The sequence below is a fragment of the Vicugna pacos genome, chromosome 3 (assembly GCF_048564905.1).
Source record: "Vicugna pacos chromosome 3, VicPac4, whole genome shotgun sequence".
NCBI classification, from domain to species: domain Eukaryota; kingdom Metazoa; phylum Chordata; class Mammalia; order Artiodactyla; family Camelidae; genus Vicugna; species Vicugna pacos.
This window is the reverse complement of record NC_132989.1, coordinates 62,328,080-62,344,792: the sequence shown is the minus strand read 5'-3', so window position 1 is coordinate 62,344,792 and position 16,713 is coordinate 62,328,080. Positions and strand designations below refer to the sequence as shown.

Genomic DNA, 16,713 nt, shown 5'->3' with positions numbered 1-16,713 from the left:
ACAATGTTGATGTTAAAGTAAAATACACCATAGGTAAAAATAAACCTAATTTTAAAAAGTGAGTATGCAGGCTGCTCCTTTGACTTCTATTAGTGAAAGTGATTCTATTAGTGAAACTAGTGAATCAAATTTCTTTGACTTCTTACATAATTTGTTTGTTACTTAGTTTTATAATTACATTTTAGGAAAACGTAAGGCAAGTGTTCAAATCTATCAAAGTGTTAATACATTTTAGGCGGACATTTTTGTGGATGAATTTAGATGTTTAGTTTCTTTGTGCTAGAATTCCTAGAAACCAGATCTATTTGGAAAGAGTGTAAATTTAAAGCAAATATAAGAAATAATTATGAGCTTGTGCCTTGGCTCCCCTGCTTTTAACAAATGCCTTGGAAGGTCTTGTTGTTCTGGCCGTGGTATTTGGAGAACAATTCTTTCTTTGGACAGTTACTTTGGTTATCTTAACAAGGGCCTCTGGTTTCATAATGTACTTGGAGAAATAAAAGAAGAGCTGTGGGAAAAATAATCAGCTTGACAGAAGCCAATGAAGAGCTTATTCTGATTTCTAGGTAAGCAGTAGATGGTTAAATTTGACAATCACAAACATACTTCAAAACCTAAACCTCTTTTTCTTTTTATCTTTTTCCTCTAAGTTCTTCACATTTCTCCCTCAAAGGTAGGTTGGTGCCTTTTGTGTTGGCCTTTGAGTACCAAGTTGAGTAGCTTATACATCATTTGGTAATGGGGAGCCATTTGTAGACTTTTTTTGAGTTCCTAGAGTAAAGTGATTAAGCCTATGGTTTAGTAAGAATCTGTTCTGAAGATGAGTCTTTCTACAGTTGTAGGAAGGGTTGAAATAGTAGGAGAGGAAAAGAGGGCCTGGGCTAGAGTAATTGGTGAGGAAATGGAAAATAACAGAGTTTCCAATGGTGTTGCAGATGCAATATGCAAGTTGGCAGTAGTGTTACGGCTAGAGAGATAGGAAGGAATCAATGTTGCTTTTGAAGTTTTGAGTCTGAACTCTAGGAAAGATGCTCCTGCCGTTAACAGTATAGAGTAGTAAAGAGTAGCATGTGCGCAGGGTTGGTTGCTGATATTTTAGATTTGGCTGTAATCACCTTAAAGTGAAGATTCTTAGCAGGTACTTGTTAAATTCGGCCTGAAGCTTAGGAGGAAAGTCAGATTTAGAGAAGAATTTGGGACTCATCCTCAGAAGTTATCGTTTGAGCTAGAGAGGTACTGGTATTTCCATGAGTGAGAGTAGAGAAATAGAAATTTCTGAGGAAAAAACCCTAGGAAATACCTTAATTTTAGGATGACTTGTGGCTAAATTGCATAATCTTTTCCACCGCATTAAAACAGATGTTACATAGGAAAAACACCTTGAGAAAACATAGGAAACCTATCTCTAAAACAGTGCCTAAACATAGTAGGTGCTTAAAGAATATTTGTTGACAGAATAAATGTAATTTGTTTGTGATATAAAGGATTTAGAGGAGAGGATAATGGGCATATTGTAGACAACTCTGAGCGTTATGTTATAACACCTACTCCCACCTCCCCTCATTGGACTTATTGCTCAGTGCAGAAGAGTGGATAGATCTGAGAATATTCTGAACTTTTAAAATGTTCTTTAAGATAGATTTCTCTTTGAGGTACTGAAAGAAGAGAAGTTCAGCAAGTCAGGTTATCAGTCTAATCTAATTCAGAGGGTATATTCTTTGTTTTACCAGCTAAGAATTAGACTTGTAAAGTATATTTTGAAAGTTTAAAGTATTTTCATATTACCATATCTGTATGTAAACTTTTTTTTGCCTTTGTCTTTACTTTTTCCCTCTGCCTGTGACGTCTTTCTCACCTTCTCAGTACCTTGCTTTCTCTGAATTACTTGCTGTTCATCTCTTAGGTTTCCGTTTAGCCATCAGTTTTTTCAGGAAGTGTATAGTAAAATGCTAAGACTGATGTTTTCCATATGCCCCCACATTCTAGTACTTGCTGTACCTGACTGCAGGTGCCTGTTTTGTCTGTATTCTCCAGTAGACCGTAACTTCTATGTTATGGTGTTCTCTGGTGTTAACTTGTTTCCTACCATGTAGCACGATGCTTGGCATGTAGTTTGTTGGAGATGGACTAGATAAGAGGCCATGCTAGACTGAAGTTTGCTTTTAAACTTTAGATTCAGTGTTTTAAAGGTATATCTTGAAATACAGGTTAAGGAATATTTTAATTGCAATAGGTAGCCACTGAATCACCATACTCTCCCAAGTTTTAGATTGAACATTTTGAGAAATTAAAAAAAACAGTTTCTTGAGTAGAAAAACTACCCCTTCAGGGTAGTTAGTTCATAACCATGTTGGAGTAATGCATTGAACCAGATGATCACAAGTCGTTTCCTTGCCCGGTTTTCATGCACTTAGTTACTGGTATGACACTGTAATTGTTGAATTTCTAAGAGAAACTCAACTGGAAGAATTGGTAGTTCTTGAGAAATGAAATTACACAGATATCGGAGATGGAGGATGTAAGGTAGGAACTGATGCTAGCCTCCTACTAGTAAGTATTGTGCTTTTGCTTTTGTTGTTGTTTTGTTTTTTATTTTAATAAATGTTTGATTAGTGCATAACATTTTTGGAGAGGGTGTGGCTTTTTCTACCCTTCATTATCTGTGTTCCAGGATGATGGGAGTCAAGGTTAGTGAGTACGAGACTGTCTTGGTTGAGTGCACTTCAGTATAAACTTTTGGTTGCATGTGCATTGTGTTGTTGGTCCCACCTTGTGTATATTTCTGTTTCAGTAAATTGAATTTTTGGATGAATAGGCATGCAACGGTGCTGTTTCTTTACAAATACTCCCACAGAACTAAAACCTCCTTTGGACCCTATAAATATGTTACCTGTGGCAAAAGGAAATAGAGTTTCTGCTCTTGCCTTGAGCTAATGTGATCTGAGATATATAACTAAATACATAGACACACACACGCTTGTTATTTGCCTGAACACAAATGTACTCAAATGTCTAACGTACGCATGAACATTTCTTCTCAAGTTTAATTAATACAGTTGGTGTAAGGGGTACTACATCTATTTTGCTTATTCTAGTGGTTGTTCAGGTGAATTTACTTGTGACCAAATTTTAGTCTGTCTACAAGTGATGAAAAAAAAAGACTGAATAAAATCAGTATAAGATATCTTTTCTTTACTTTCCCCTTCACTTTAAAAAGTCAACTTATTTTTCTTAACTACCAGCTCAGGCTGTACAACTGTAGGAACTATGTTTGTTAAAAGGAAATATGGGGATTTTAGGAGATTTATAGTAGTTTGAGCATATGTCTTTATGTCTTACTAGCCTGAGATAACCAGTTTAATTTCAGAAAGAACAGCATATATGAGAAAACCTGATTAATGTCTTTGAGAGTCACAGAAGGACTTGAGAAGTTTGTAGGATGATCAGGGATACAGCGTTCCGAGTGATTCAGGTGACAAGAGATTTTTTGGCAAGTAGATTTGCGCACATGTTTCTCTGTAAGAACTTTGGTGCCTGTCAGTGACATAACCAGGAGGAAGAGCATAGTGGAAAGTAAAAGTGATCTGCTGGGAACTTCAGTGTAGTTTCCCTTTTGGACGAAGTTTGCTGATGGTAGCGCTATTTTCATTGTTTTCTGCTACAGTAGACAGTTTCCATTTAGGATTGTCAAGTTAGTTGTAAATAATTGTGTAGTTTGAATTAAGTGACTGTCTATATTCACACCAGCTTGTGTTCTCGTATAAATTTCTGTATTATTCTACCTGATTAGGAAAGACTGAAAAGCACAAAGGCCCCTCCAAGGCCCCTTAAATATACTACACCAGTATACAACATGTTCATAAAAACATTCATGTGATTCCAAATTTAAAGGTGAAATGATTCCTGAAACGTGTGCAATTTGTCTCTTTTACTGTTGACTTATTTAATGTACAGTTTCATCTTGGATGTTATATCTTAGATAAACTGATGGTGTAGTGTCTGAGAAAATGAAGTCAGGGGACCCCACTGCTGCCTGTAAGATTCTTCAACAAAAGCTGAGGAAAAAATGTATTTACTTTTTAAATGTCATGCTGTTTCTTTCCCCCATCTTCCTTAGAGAGAGAGAGAGAGGGAAAGAGAGAAACAGAGCAAGACAGGGATAATTTCCTTCTAAATACGGAAACAGATACTTTATTATTAAAGTGTTATTTTAGGCAAATTTAAGTCACAGTATCTCAAATGCATACTGTTCTTGCCATCCCGCAAAAGCATATGCCCCCATTAGGGAAAGGATGGAGCTACGTGCGGGTTTCCTTCTAGAATTGCCAGGAGAAATGAAAGAATTTCTAGCTTATGAATTCTTTTGTGCCTCCAACCTCAATTAATAGTATGACCTGTAACATTCAAAACAGAGGTTTTGGGAGAAGAAATTCCCTCTTAAAATCAATGTCTTAGCAGAAACAAAGATTGGTTTCTCCTGTTCTCATCCCAAAATTAGAAGGAAGGTAAACAAGACTGGAGAGCAGGAAGACAGTTGAGGCTTAGGTCATCCACAAAGTAGTCATCCATCATGCAACGGTATAAAACTTGAGATTTTTGTTGATGAAGTTGAATTAATCAGTTCTGTAGTCTTGTATGTGTATATGTGTATGTAATTTGTAAGTGTATAATTTTGTATTCATTCATGATAATATCTCATCAGCCTTCTATGAGGTAGATACTGTTACTCTGTACCTTTTTGTCGATGAGGAGACTTGGGCTCATAAATTAAGAAGTTAGCCCTGGATTCAGACACAGGCAGGGCCCTCGGGCCTGTACTCTTAACCACTGTACTGTGTATATAGCCTGTGTAGTGCTTTTTCATTTTACAGTTTTCTTTGAAGGAGTTTAGGACAAATATTTAACTTATTTTGAGGTTGAGATGGAGATTATTTCTCCCTGTTTTACAAGTGACTTTAATGAGGTACCCAGTGTAGAGACTTGGCCATGATTGTGGGGGGAGGTTTCTAAAAAGTCCTAGTCTCTTGAGTCCCGCTTCACTCTTTGGAAGAGCTTGTGAGGTGTGTGCATGTAGCCATCCTTCTTCGAGCTCTGTCAGCCTAAATTGTTTTCATACTCTTTTCAGAGGTAGATAGCAACCTTCAAAGATCAGAACTATTACTGTGGACATTGAAGAAGAGATTTTTTTCTCTTTCCTTTGCGTTGGCAGGGAGGAGTCAAACTAAACTTCTAAAGTCTTTCAATATTGTGTTTTTAGATTCAACACTTCTTTCATTCACCAGATACTTTTTAGATTAACATTACTATGTACCAGGTACAGTCTGTGAATTATAATTGCCACATATATGAGCAGAATAAAAAATTTAACTAAAGTGATGGAGTTCATAGATATTCAGTAATCTCAGTTTACACTCAGAATATCCTTTCTCCTGTAGGACACTTCACTTATTCTGTGTGTTCTTTTGAAGTGTTCCAGATTCCAGTTGCATTTTTTGTTTTTCTTTAAATATTTATTTAAATAGTTACCAGCAAAATTATCTTTAAAGAGAGATAATAAGGCTTTGACTGTGAAGACTTAGAGAAATAGTAGGCATGATTAAATACATGTTTTCTTTCATTTTATTGAAATGATGCTAATGATGTTAAATTGAGTCTTTTAGACAAATATCCACTAGGAAAATGTCTCCTTGGGGAGCATCGTATCTTTGGTCTGAGGGTATGTTTTGAGAAGTCGTACTCCTCGTTATTTTTTATATAAAATGAATGATAACTATAAATTTCAGAAAGTTAAAGTAGAGACCATTTTCTTGGCTGCTAGGTTAAACAGAATATATAATGATTCTACATGAGAAATCACTGCTTTAGGGATGCTGACCCTAACCCTACATATTTTTTACCAAAAAAAAATCTTAGGTTAAGGAGAAGTTGAGAGGCATTGAGTAAAGGAGACCTAAGGACTAGTGCTCAGTGGATATGAAGTATTTGAATCAAATCATATCACATTAGATTTGTGGCTTATTTATAAAATATTTGTTTTAGCTGCATATCATGATTCTATAAAGCAGTTTTAAATTTATTTTTTATCTAGTATAATTGATTTTTTGATTTTCAGGTTTTTAAATGGGATAAAGACTGCATGTTTAATTGTGCTTTTATGCTTTGGTAGTAGTTTTAATAAATCTGTGCAGATACATTTAAAATCTTCTTGTTAATGTGATTGACCTTGATAATTTGAAGTTAACAAAGAGAATTCAAGAAATTCTGAATTTTGATTAAGACCATTCAGTTTTTTTCCTAGAACAGACACTTGTAACAATGGAATGTTTTAAACTCTTTGAGGATCACACTCAATTTTGTATGTGTTCATAAACCAATTGTTGGATAATTTAATTTCAGTTTATAGTAATAATCAGGATTGACATGTTTTGCCTAATGAGTTCAAAACTTACAAACTTTTGGCATAAAGGGAATTACTAATATTCAGGAAACAAAGTTGTTTATTTAGATTTATGTCCCTGTATACCTCTGTTTTAATGCCAGAATCTTACAGAATTACATAGATGTAAAAACTAAAAATCACAAATATAAAAGTTTTTAATCAGGTATTTATTATAAATTAGTAATTGTGTAATGCATCATTCACCTCTGTGTGCATCATTTCGTGGTGAGTTTACAGATGGAGATTTTTTGCATAAAACACAACAGAAATTTAACAAATATCAAGTACACAAAAATAAGTACTTTTTAAAAATTGCCCTTAATTTTTCCTTTGTTCAGTGTGCAAATCTGCTCTGTGGGATAGCTCCACTACTTTGAGGTATTAAGGAATATGCCAATTTCACATTGGTTGAACTGGAACTAAAATTTTAGAGGAATGCTATGTTCATTGTTCATTCCTTTCTTCCTCTAATATTAATGGTTTACAATTATGTTTTTCCTATTAAGTTATGACCAAGCTCCATGATTGTTTTTCATTATTTTGCTTCTGTCTTATACACAGACTTTCAAGTAAGTGGGTTGGTTTTTATAAGAAAATTAAAAATAATTCTTTTGAGTTTTTTTTTTTAAATAAACTAAGGAATCAAATAGTAAGCTTTCATTACAGCAAGCTTACAAAAATAGTGATGGTAGCATAATAGTTTTGACTGTTAACTTATGGCTAGATATTAAGTATATCACTGTAATATGAATGTTTATTTTCCTCTGAATGTTTCAAGTTAGGCTACTTGTACTGAAGCATAAGTTTGGATGACTAATATATTAAAAGTGTACAAATATTTCATAACAATTACATTGTAGATTTCTTACCATGACAATGTGATAATTCCAGTCTGTTTCTAAGCATGCTCCAGATTATATAAATCCTGAAGGCTGTTATAGGCATAGATTGGTGGCCTGGATGATGCTAGAGTTATAGCCAAGATATTGCCAGTGATTTAAACAGATCGTCAGGTGGTATGGTAGGTAGAAGAAAGTTAAATTGAGAGCAAGAAAGTTAAGGAGACAGAGGTATGTATTTCCCACATGTTTGTTAAATAAACTTGAAGAGTTGAGTTCAAATGTGTGGTTATGATTAAGAGTGTCTTAAGACAAAAGGGAGTAATCAGCTTCATGTTGAAATAGGAAATTAGAACAGTAATCCTTAGACAGTGTTGTTCCGTTTCCTACTTTAGGGCACAAACCTAAAATGGAATAGTTTTATTTTCTCCTAAGTACTATGTGCCTGTTATATCACATCTTGGTTCCTTATATAGAGAGAGGTAATAAATTGTTCGTTTCCATTTGTCTGTCTTAATCCTATTTTTCTAAGTAAGGATTTGATTGTAATAAGTGGTTGTCTCTTGAGCAGATAGACAATCCTGAAGGTAGAGACATGGGCAGAAATAGAAGAGGTGTATATGTGAGGTGATTAGGCCTGACATAGAACAAAATAAAAAACGAGTAAAAGGATTATTTTTGAGAGACTGAGAAATTGAAAACAGTTGAGTTAAAATTGGAATGACTGGTTCAGAGTAGAATGTAAATGTTTAAGTTACATGTAGGTATTTAAAACCTCTAGTAGTATGTTTTTCAACTACCAGTAGTAATTTTATGGTTGCTATTTTTATTCTAATCTGTTAATTTTTTTCCTTAGGTGGTATCATGGAAAACTTGATAGAACTATAGCAGAAGAACGGCTCAGGCAGGCAGGGAAGTCCGGCAGTTACCTTATAAGAGAAAGTGATCGGAGGCCAGGGTCCTTTGTACTTTCATTTCTTAGCCAGACAAATGTTGTCAACCATTTTAGGTAAGTCTATTCCTATTATGAGGCTATATTATATAGCTTTTTTGCTGTAGTATTCATAAATATACTTGCTTTAGTGACATTTAAATAATGGAGAAAGAAGTATGTTTTCAGTTAAATGATTTAATCAGTGATTTTGAATTTATTATTATTGAATGCTTACATTTTTGTTTGAAAACAGTGTTGTTACTGGACCTTTTGTGCTAATCCTAAATGTAATTATTACTTTTAAAGTATAAAGAATTAAAAAGAAACGTTGGTAAAGTGGAAATAAAGGAAATGAATACGTTTAGACCACAAAGTAACAGAAAATACAGAAACAGTGTTTTAAGAGTCAAGGTGTTTGCCCTTTAATTCGTTTTAGCTTCACTGTTCTGAAACTCTTTGCAGACTCATTTCAATTAAACAGACATATAGATTTTTCAGGTGCAAAGTCTGTATGTATAAATATGTGTGCATATAGTATTGTATTTGATTTCATTTTTATGGGAGACATTAAAAAAATCATCTAGTGCCTATAATGTTAACTGATAAAGTGTAATACTCTTGATTTTTAGATTTTAAGGTAGGCTTTAAGAGTATTACAATGTGTGTAAAATATTAAATTATTATATTCTGTATCAATATTTCAAGAGATCTGTAAGTTACTTTTAACCAAAGAAAACTTATAAAAATTGCTATTTTGTCTTAAATATGGAATATTTAGAACAGGTATGTGAGGATGAATTTACAAATATTTTAATGAATTATGTAACTGAGGTTTATAAGTCAGATATGTATTTCATATCAAATGTATACATATAGCTTTTTGAAAGAAGTAATCTCAAGTAATTTACATATGGTGAAGGTAGTAATAAGTGGTATTTTAATACAGGGACGCAGATAAAGGAAAAGAATATGAAAATTAGAGATTTATAGAGAGTTTCTACAGGGCTTGGTCTTCGAAACTGGCTGTAAAGGTTTTTGTTATACTGTATTTTTTTTTCCTGTACAAACAGGATTATTGCTATGTGTGGAGATTACTACATTGGTGGAAGACGTTTTTCTTCTCTGTCAGACCTAATAGGTTATTACAGTCATGTTTCCTGTTTGCTTAAAGGAGAAAAATTGCTTTATCCAGTTGCACCGCCAGAGGCAAGTAAAACTTGAATAAAATATCTTTCAAAACTTTATTATTTCACTCTACTAATGGTGTTAGTTCTTGTTCAATTTATTGTGTGTTTATTATAATATAATTCAAGAGTATTTGTTGTGTTACATTTTAATTCTGGTTGTAGTGTCAGAGCAAAACTGACAACTTTAAAAAAAGGAAGTACTTTTTCTGTAACTTTGTATTTAAGTTACAAGATTTTTTATCATACTATATGGTGATACCCTAACAAATATTTTTGAATGAATGAGAAGTAATTACTGAGATCAGAGTGCTAATGCGGAAGTTGCTGCAGGATTCTGAAATGACTTCAGCATCATAAGAGAAAGATTACCTTGTATGATCTGTGTAGTTTATTTAAAATTAAAAGATAACTCATATTAATTGATTAAAAACAGTTTGGTTATATGGTTAAAAGAGTTTCTATAAAAACAACAACAAAATAAGATGAACATTTCTAGGTTTTGGTTATTTAGAGCCTCAGTAAAAAATAGTTTGAATGATCCTATGGAGTTTATAATGTGGATTTTTATTGGCTTTAACTCTGTGTGAATATACTTGATTTGACTTTGACATAAAAAGTTTACTTATCTTTTGTGAGTCAATTTTTTTTGTGGTTTCTAGCCAGTAGAAGATAGAAGGCGTGTTCGAGCCATTCTACCTTACACAAAAGTGCCAGACACAGATGAAATAAGGTATTTTATAACATATTTTCATGTATAGGCGTTTAAAACAGGTATTTGAAAGACTCAGAAAATGTGTTGTTGCTCTTGGACTAGGAAGGTTTTGGAATTTGAGGAAATAACATCCAGCAAAGCATTTCTTTAATATTAAGCCCATTGTTCCCGTCCTCCTGTGTTGGCTTACCCGTTCAGACTGTAGATTTGGATTAGAGAGGCCACAGTGAAGATGCCAGGAGAAATAGTTTAGCTTTTATTAGACTATCTCTGACAGAGTAAGGGGAGTTCTGCTATATTCTATACTCTGTTTTAATTTTTATTGCTACATGATGTTTATGTGTCAACTGTAAATGGTACTCAAATGATGATTAAAGTTTATTTTACATTATGAGTGAATAATTTTGAGTGTTATTAGTGGTGTAAAATTATAGAACATGATAATTTTTTGTTTTTATTATGTGACTTAATTTACATATGATTTCTTTTTATTTCTATAGGATTTGATTTATTATATAATGTGGTCATTTTATTTATCAAATTATGTTAATGATCAAATAATCAGTATCTTTATAAGCTATTTAGCTTTACAATAGGAAATTGTTTCTTTCTGATAAAACATTAAGGCTGCTTTTGAATAATTACTGATTCTGAGTATACAGCTTCTCGCTGAAATCAACAGCAGCATTGAAAATACAGTGGTAAACTTGAGAGGTACTAAAATTTTCTAGAAATGTGATATTTTAAAAAACAAAGATTGAACTATCTGAAATCTCGAAATAGGCATTTGGTTTTTATGATTGTCCTCAAAATAACAACTTCTCATTTAATTCTTATTGGCCCACCTTTATTTGTGATTTAGGCTGGAATAGCCAATGAAGGAAAAAGAAGGGGTGAACTGCATATTTGAGGATTTTGGGTAATTTGTAAATTCTCAGTGGGATCATCTAGAGCAGCACCTCCCAAAGGGTGATCCATGTAACCCTGGGGACCCTAGAGATCCATTCAAAGGGTTCATAAGATCAAAACTATTTTTATAATAATACTGAGACATAATTTACCTTTTTCACCGTGACATTTACATGATGGTACAGAAGCAGTGGACAGTCAAACTGCTGGTGCCTTAGCACAAATCAAGGCAGTGGCCACACACTTGCACTTAAAAAAATCCAGTTTCCTTTAAGAATGTTTTTGATAAGATGGTAAAAATACTTACTTTACTAAATCTCAACCTTTGGCTATACATCTTTTTAACATCTATGTGATGAAATGGAAAATACTCAGAAAACACCTCTACTTTGTAGCAAAGCTCAGTGTCTTGAGGAAAAGAGGCGTTGAGAGCTGAACTAGCTGCTCTTTTTGTGCATGCCATTTTAGGAGAATGATTGACAGGCAAACGATAGTTATTCAGACTTGAGTATTTGACCTTTTTTTTTTTTTTTTTAAAGACAAAGTGAGTTTGTTCCTTCAAGGAAAATAACTGGCAGTATTTGTTGCCAATGACAATTTGAGCTTTCAAGGAATAATTAGAATTCTGGAAACCCTATATTTGCCATCAGGAGTTTGACAGCTTTCCAAATAATTAATGACTCTTCCAATGAGATTGGTGGTAGTATTAAAGAATGTGATATTTTGATACTATTTAATATGTTTACACTGAAAGACCTGTATAGCTCAGTGAACCAGTATTTTCTAAATTAATGCATGTACAAAATTAATGCACAGGGAAAAGATCCATTAAAAATGCAAGATAGATCAATGGATGTCATTGGAATGAGTCTGGGAAGTTCATTAATACATAGTTCTAGATTCCACATTACAACCAACCTTCTAGGAAGTACCATAAGGCAAGTTTTGGGATTAATGTCATAGAATATCTATAATTGTCTGAAAGGCTATTAAAATACTTATCCTTTTCTCAACTACGTATTTGTAGAAAGCCAGATTTTCTTCATATACTCAAAGCAAGAACCATATAATGACAGATTGAATACGGAAAAAAATGTGAGGATTCAACAATTTTCAGCTAAGCCAGACATGACATTTGCAAAAATGCAAAACAGTAATATTCTTAACTAACCTTATAAAAATTATAATTATTTTTCATATTTTTATGTTGCCATAAAATAGGGAATATTATTATTTTTAGGGGAATTAATAAATATTTTTAAGCATTTATAATTTAAATTCTAACATAGTAAATATAGATATAATCTGTATAAAAGAAAGCCTGTTAGGGCCATCAGTTTTTAAAAGTGTAAAGGAGTCCTGAGAGACCTTCCAAAAATTGAGAACTTCTTATCTAGAAAGATGAAAATTTAAACAAGAATTAGAATGTATAAATTTTAATTTGATGACATAAATACATATGAATTTATAAGTCTTTTTAAAATTTGTATGTACCTGAGATTTTTTTTTAGGTACAAACATCTGAATATTAATGAGATTTAATAAAGCACTTTAACCTGTTTTGTGGGAAGATGCAGAATAATACAGAATGAATCTTAGGGTTATGTTATTTGTGCTAGTAAGCTTTTTATTTATCTTTTTTTTTTTCCATCATAAAATGTTAGTAGTAGAGCAACAATAACAGAAATCGAAATTTAAAAAATACTTTTATGACTGCTTTTGACCAAAAAATGAAACTTGTCATTTCTTTCTCATTTTGCTTTGACTTCTTGTTCTTAGGTACTCCCCTTTCACTTACTTATAATTATTTTCTTAATGTATTTATTTAGGTAGTTGGTTCTGGAAAGGAATAATCTTATTTGATTAAGTGATAATGTCTACCACTTTTCAGCTAGTGAAATACTGGTCCCTGTTCAAGGTTGTAGAATTAAGGGAGAATGCAGTATTCTGTGCTTATTTTAAAAGAGTACATCTCAAGTGTCATGTACAAGTTCTTATTTTTGACCTAGTCCAGGTGACAGTGTAGCTTGAGGTATTCTAGAGAAAAGCAAAGTTTTCAAAGATATAGGAAGAAATTTACTTACTAGAACTTTGCTTTGTGAATATGAAGACTGAAAGGAAAATAAATTTTAAAAGTACATATATATGACAGATAGGGATATAGATACAGCGTCAGTGGTAGCATCCAGTCAGTTTTGAAAGCTTAAACACTCAGGCGTTTGTTCAGGCCTTAAAAGAAAAGTTCAAGAAATTACTGATGGTTTTATATCGATGACATACATCAGCAACTTTTTACTCATGTAATTGTGTGGAGTTTGAAAACATCTAGATTCCAATGTAAAGAAACTAGATTGTGTACATCCCTCTGCTGAGATATTAATATCAGGAAAAACATGCCTGCATTCTCATAACATACTCCTTGGTACCACTTTTAGAGAAAGGATGCTGTACTTTTTGGACCATGGATATCTCAGTGAATTAAGAAACCCTAATGTTTTTTATGAGTATTAGTCTCATAGACATCTGTGTGATAAGGCTAATTATGCTTATTTGAAATAAACCTTTTCTAAAGTAACTGTATCTTGTGTATGTAGAATGAGGTAATTATATTTATTTTACATGTATTTTTTATATTTAGCCTATAAAGGGTAATAACATTGAAACAAATTTTTCAGTTCAGTTTTCTAAGAGATATTCCCCAAAGCCTGTGATATATGTATAATTACTATTTACATAAATTCCAATTTGAATTTAACAATAATCCAGTGATATGGATAGGGGAGGTACCATTATTACATCATTTTACACATGAAGAGGTTAAGATTCAGATTTTTAAGTGTCTTCAAAGTATTACATGTGGATAACAACAGAAATAGGACAAAAAATTAGGGTATTTGACTTTAATCGCTTGCATTTTCCAACATTGTATTATCTCTGTGATGTGGTACATGATTACTTACATTTTTGTGTGTAAAATTTTTATTTAATTTCATCATTGCTATTTTCAGTTTCTTAAAAGGAGATATGTTCATTGTTCACAATGAATTAGAAGATGGATGGATGTGGGTTACAAATCTAAGAACAGATGAACAAGGTCTTATTGTTGAAGACCTAGTAGAAGAGGTGGTAAGTTTTGTTCTTTTCTTCATCTTCTTGGAATTCTAATTTTTTTTTTAAATTTTGGAACTTCAAATTAATGAGATAAATGAGATTAATCAGCTAATTGGGTAAATTAGCTATGTATACGTTTCTTTTATGAAAAACCTTAGTTCATAAGTTCAAATAATTTTCATTAAAACTGTTAGTAAATGCTGTTTGTAAAGAGCATAACCAAGCTAGCATGTTTTAATCTGTAGCTGTCAATTTTCAGAGAGTTTTCATGAGTTTCTAAGAATTACAAATGTATTAGCACTTGTGCTCATTTGTATCCCTTTTTGTCTTCTTGGTGTTCCTCAGAAATGATGCTATCTCAGACTGATCATGGAATCTCAGATGGTTGCCCATGTTTGCTTTCATATCTTTATCTCCCAAATAGTGTATGATTTTCTTAGTAACCTTGGAAAAACTTAGTTATACTCCATATATATTATCACATGGTTCTGTATTTTGAGTATTCCCCCTTGTTTTCAGTGTCGTCATGAAATACATAGTCTTACCACACAATATAAATAATCGAGTTGTGCATTTTTAGATAAAGGTCAGCGTTCAAGCAGAATTTACATTTCAGATAAATACTCAGTATCACCAAAACATATCCAACGTTATATTACAATTTTGGATTTCATTCTGCTCTTTTGGATTTGTCCAGTAGGATGGAATGGTTTTGTTATTTTTTTGTAACCCTCAGAGCTACTGTTTTCAAATTATGCCATGAACCTGGTAGTGTGGTGAAACCCATGCTCTGATTATTGTTTCAGGAGGACTCCAGTGGAGAGTTACTTTTTTCTGTTATTAATTCTGTTGTCTGCCTATTCTGGCAGCCAGATCTTGATATGTAGAAGTAAAACATACTGAGGGAAAATGGGGGAAGTTGAGGAAATGGTATGATATGATACATTCCATACTCATAATCACATAGTTCCTTAGTGGAAGAGCTAAGATTAGAACTCCTAATTCCTAGGTTAGAATCCTGTATTCTATAGTAGGAGAGAGGTTTATTCTGTATGAGCAAGAAGTGTTCAGATTAAAGAATCTTATTATCTATGTTGGTTTTACTATAAAATTTCTTAGTTAAAACTTTTATAATGGATTTTTTTCCCTTGCTGTAATACCCCTTCCTCCATTATTCTGATTAGTTAATAGAATTAAAGTATAGTTGATTGAACTTTTCTCTCAATTTCTTGAAACTCTGGGTCAAATCTAACAAGATAAACTTTAATAAAAGAAGTGAAAGTTATCCAATGAATACAGAAAAAACTAAGTCCAGTTTAAGATGAGGAGACACGACCTAACATACAAGGAAAGAAAAGAAGTTAACAACTCAGTTAACAGTGATACAGCTGTTAAAAACGAGTATAGTCATACTTTGAATTAGTAGTTAGTTCCAAGTTGAGTTATAAGCAGTTTTTACTCTAATATTTACAGTAATTTTTCATAATAGTCTTCATTAGAACATAGTGATTCCTTGTAGATTGAAGAGCCATTTGGAGATTGTCTAGATTTTGGGCATTTGATTGGTGGTTGGATTTAAGGAATTTTCCACTCTGAAATTTGAATTACTGTTCTCCAAGCACACTTATACTATTATGTCTTAATTCCAGAATGTAAACTCTGTGAGGACTTTTGTCTCTGATTCAGTGATGGAGCCCCATTGTACAGAATAATGCCTGGCATTAGTAGGCATTTAGTAAATGTTTGTTGAATGAATGAATGTCTCTGTGCCTATACTTTTCCCTTTTCCTTGACACTCCTACCCTGCTAGAATGCCTTGTGAAATTTGATTCATCTCTAGCTCAGATGTCGCCCATTCTTTCAGTTTTTATGCTTTTCTTAGGCTAAATTGTTTCCTCTTGTGTTTTCCATAGCACTTTGTTACTTACATTCCATTATATTGTATCTAAGTAATTTGTGTAAACCTCTTCTATAGAATTTAACTCCTTTTGTGCAATAATAATGCATTTTGTTTTTATGGGGTTTTTTTGTTTGTTTTGTTTTTTAGTGTTTTGTAATATAGAGGGCATTCATTAAGTGGTTACTTCTAGTTTGGTTAGATATTTGATGAAAGAGGACCAAATTGAGACAAGTAAATCCTTGTACACTTAGTCCATTTTTCTGTTATTTCCTTCATGATTCAGTAGAAACTTTTAGCCGGGTCCTCTGCTGGGTATTAGGACTACAGTTCAACAGATATTTGGTGCAAATCATATGCCCATTATTGTGCTACTGGTTGTGGTGGTAGTGGATGTTAACAAAGAATGACTAAGGACTTAAGATGCTTATAGCCATGATAATGGAATGAGTAACACCTAGTGTGTCTTAAATAATAGCAGTATCAAATTGAGTAAGGTCAAGTTTGAAAGTTGATGTAAGAAGAATGTTTTTTTCTATTCAAAGTAAGGACTCAGTGTCTTACTTAGGAGGTAGCATTTGAGATAGATCCTGCCTGGATGATTTAGGTTTTAACTAACAGGTAGGAAGCAGTCAGTGGAAAGGACATTCTAAGTACAAAAGAACAAGCTACAATGGTGGGAGAA

At 32.8% G+C, this 16,713-nt stretch overlaps 1 protein-coding gene across 2 annotated transcripts in view; it reads left to right on the top strand.

The window, feature by feature from the left end:
* Positions 1-16,713, top strand: part of RASA1 (RAS p21 protein activator 1) — a 98,171-nt gene that overhangs the window by 40,204 nt on the left and 41,254 nt on the right. For both annotated transcript variants that reach the window (XM_006197639.4, XM_072958424.1), the window contains exons 2-5: positions 8,135-8,287; positions 9,283-9,418; positions 10,059-10,129; positions 14,029-14,146. In XM_006197639.4, coding sequence (XP_006197701.1) covers positions 8,135-8,287; positions 9,283-9,418; positions 10,059-10,129; positions 14,029-14,146 — 478 coding nt within the window. The remainder of the gene's footprint in view (positions 1-8,134; positions 8,288-9,282; positions 9,419-10,058; positions 10,130-14,028; positions 14,147-16,713) is intronic.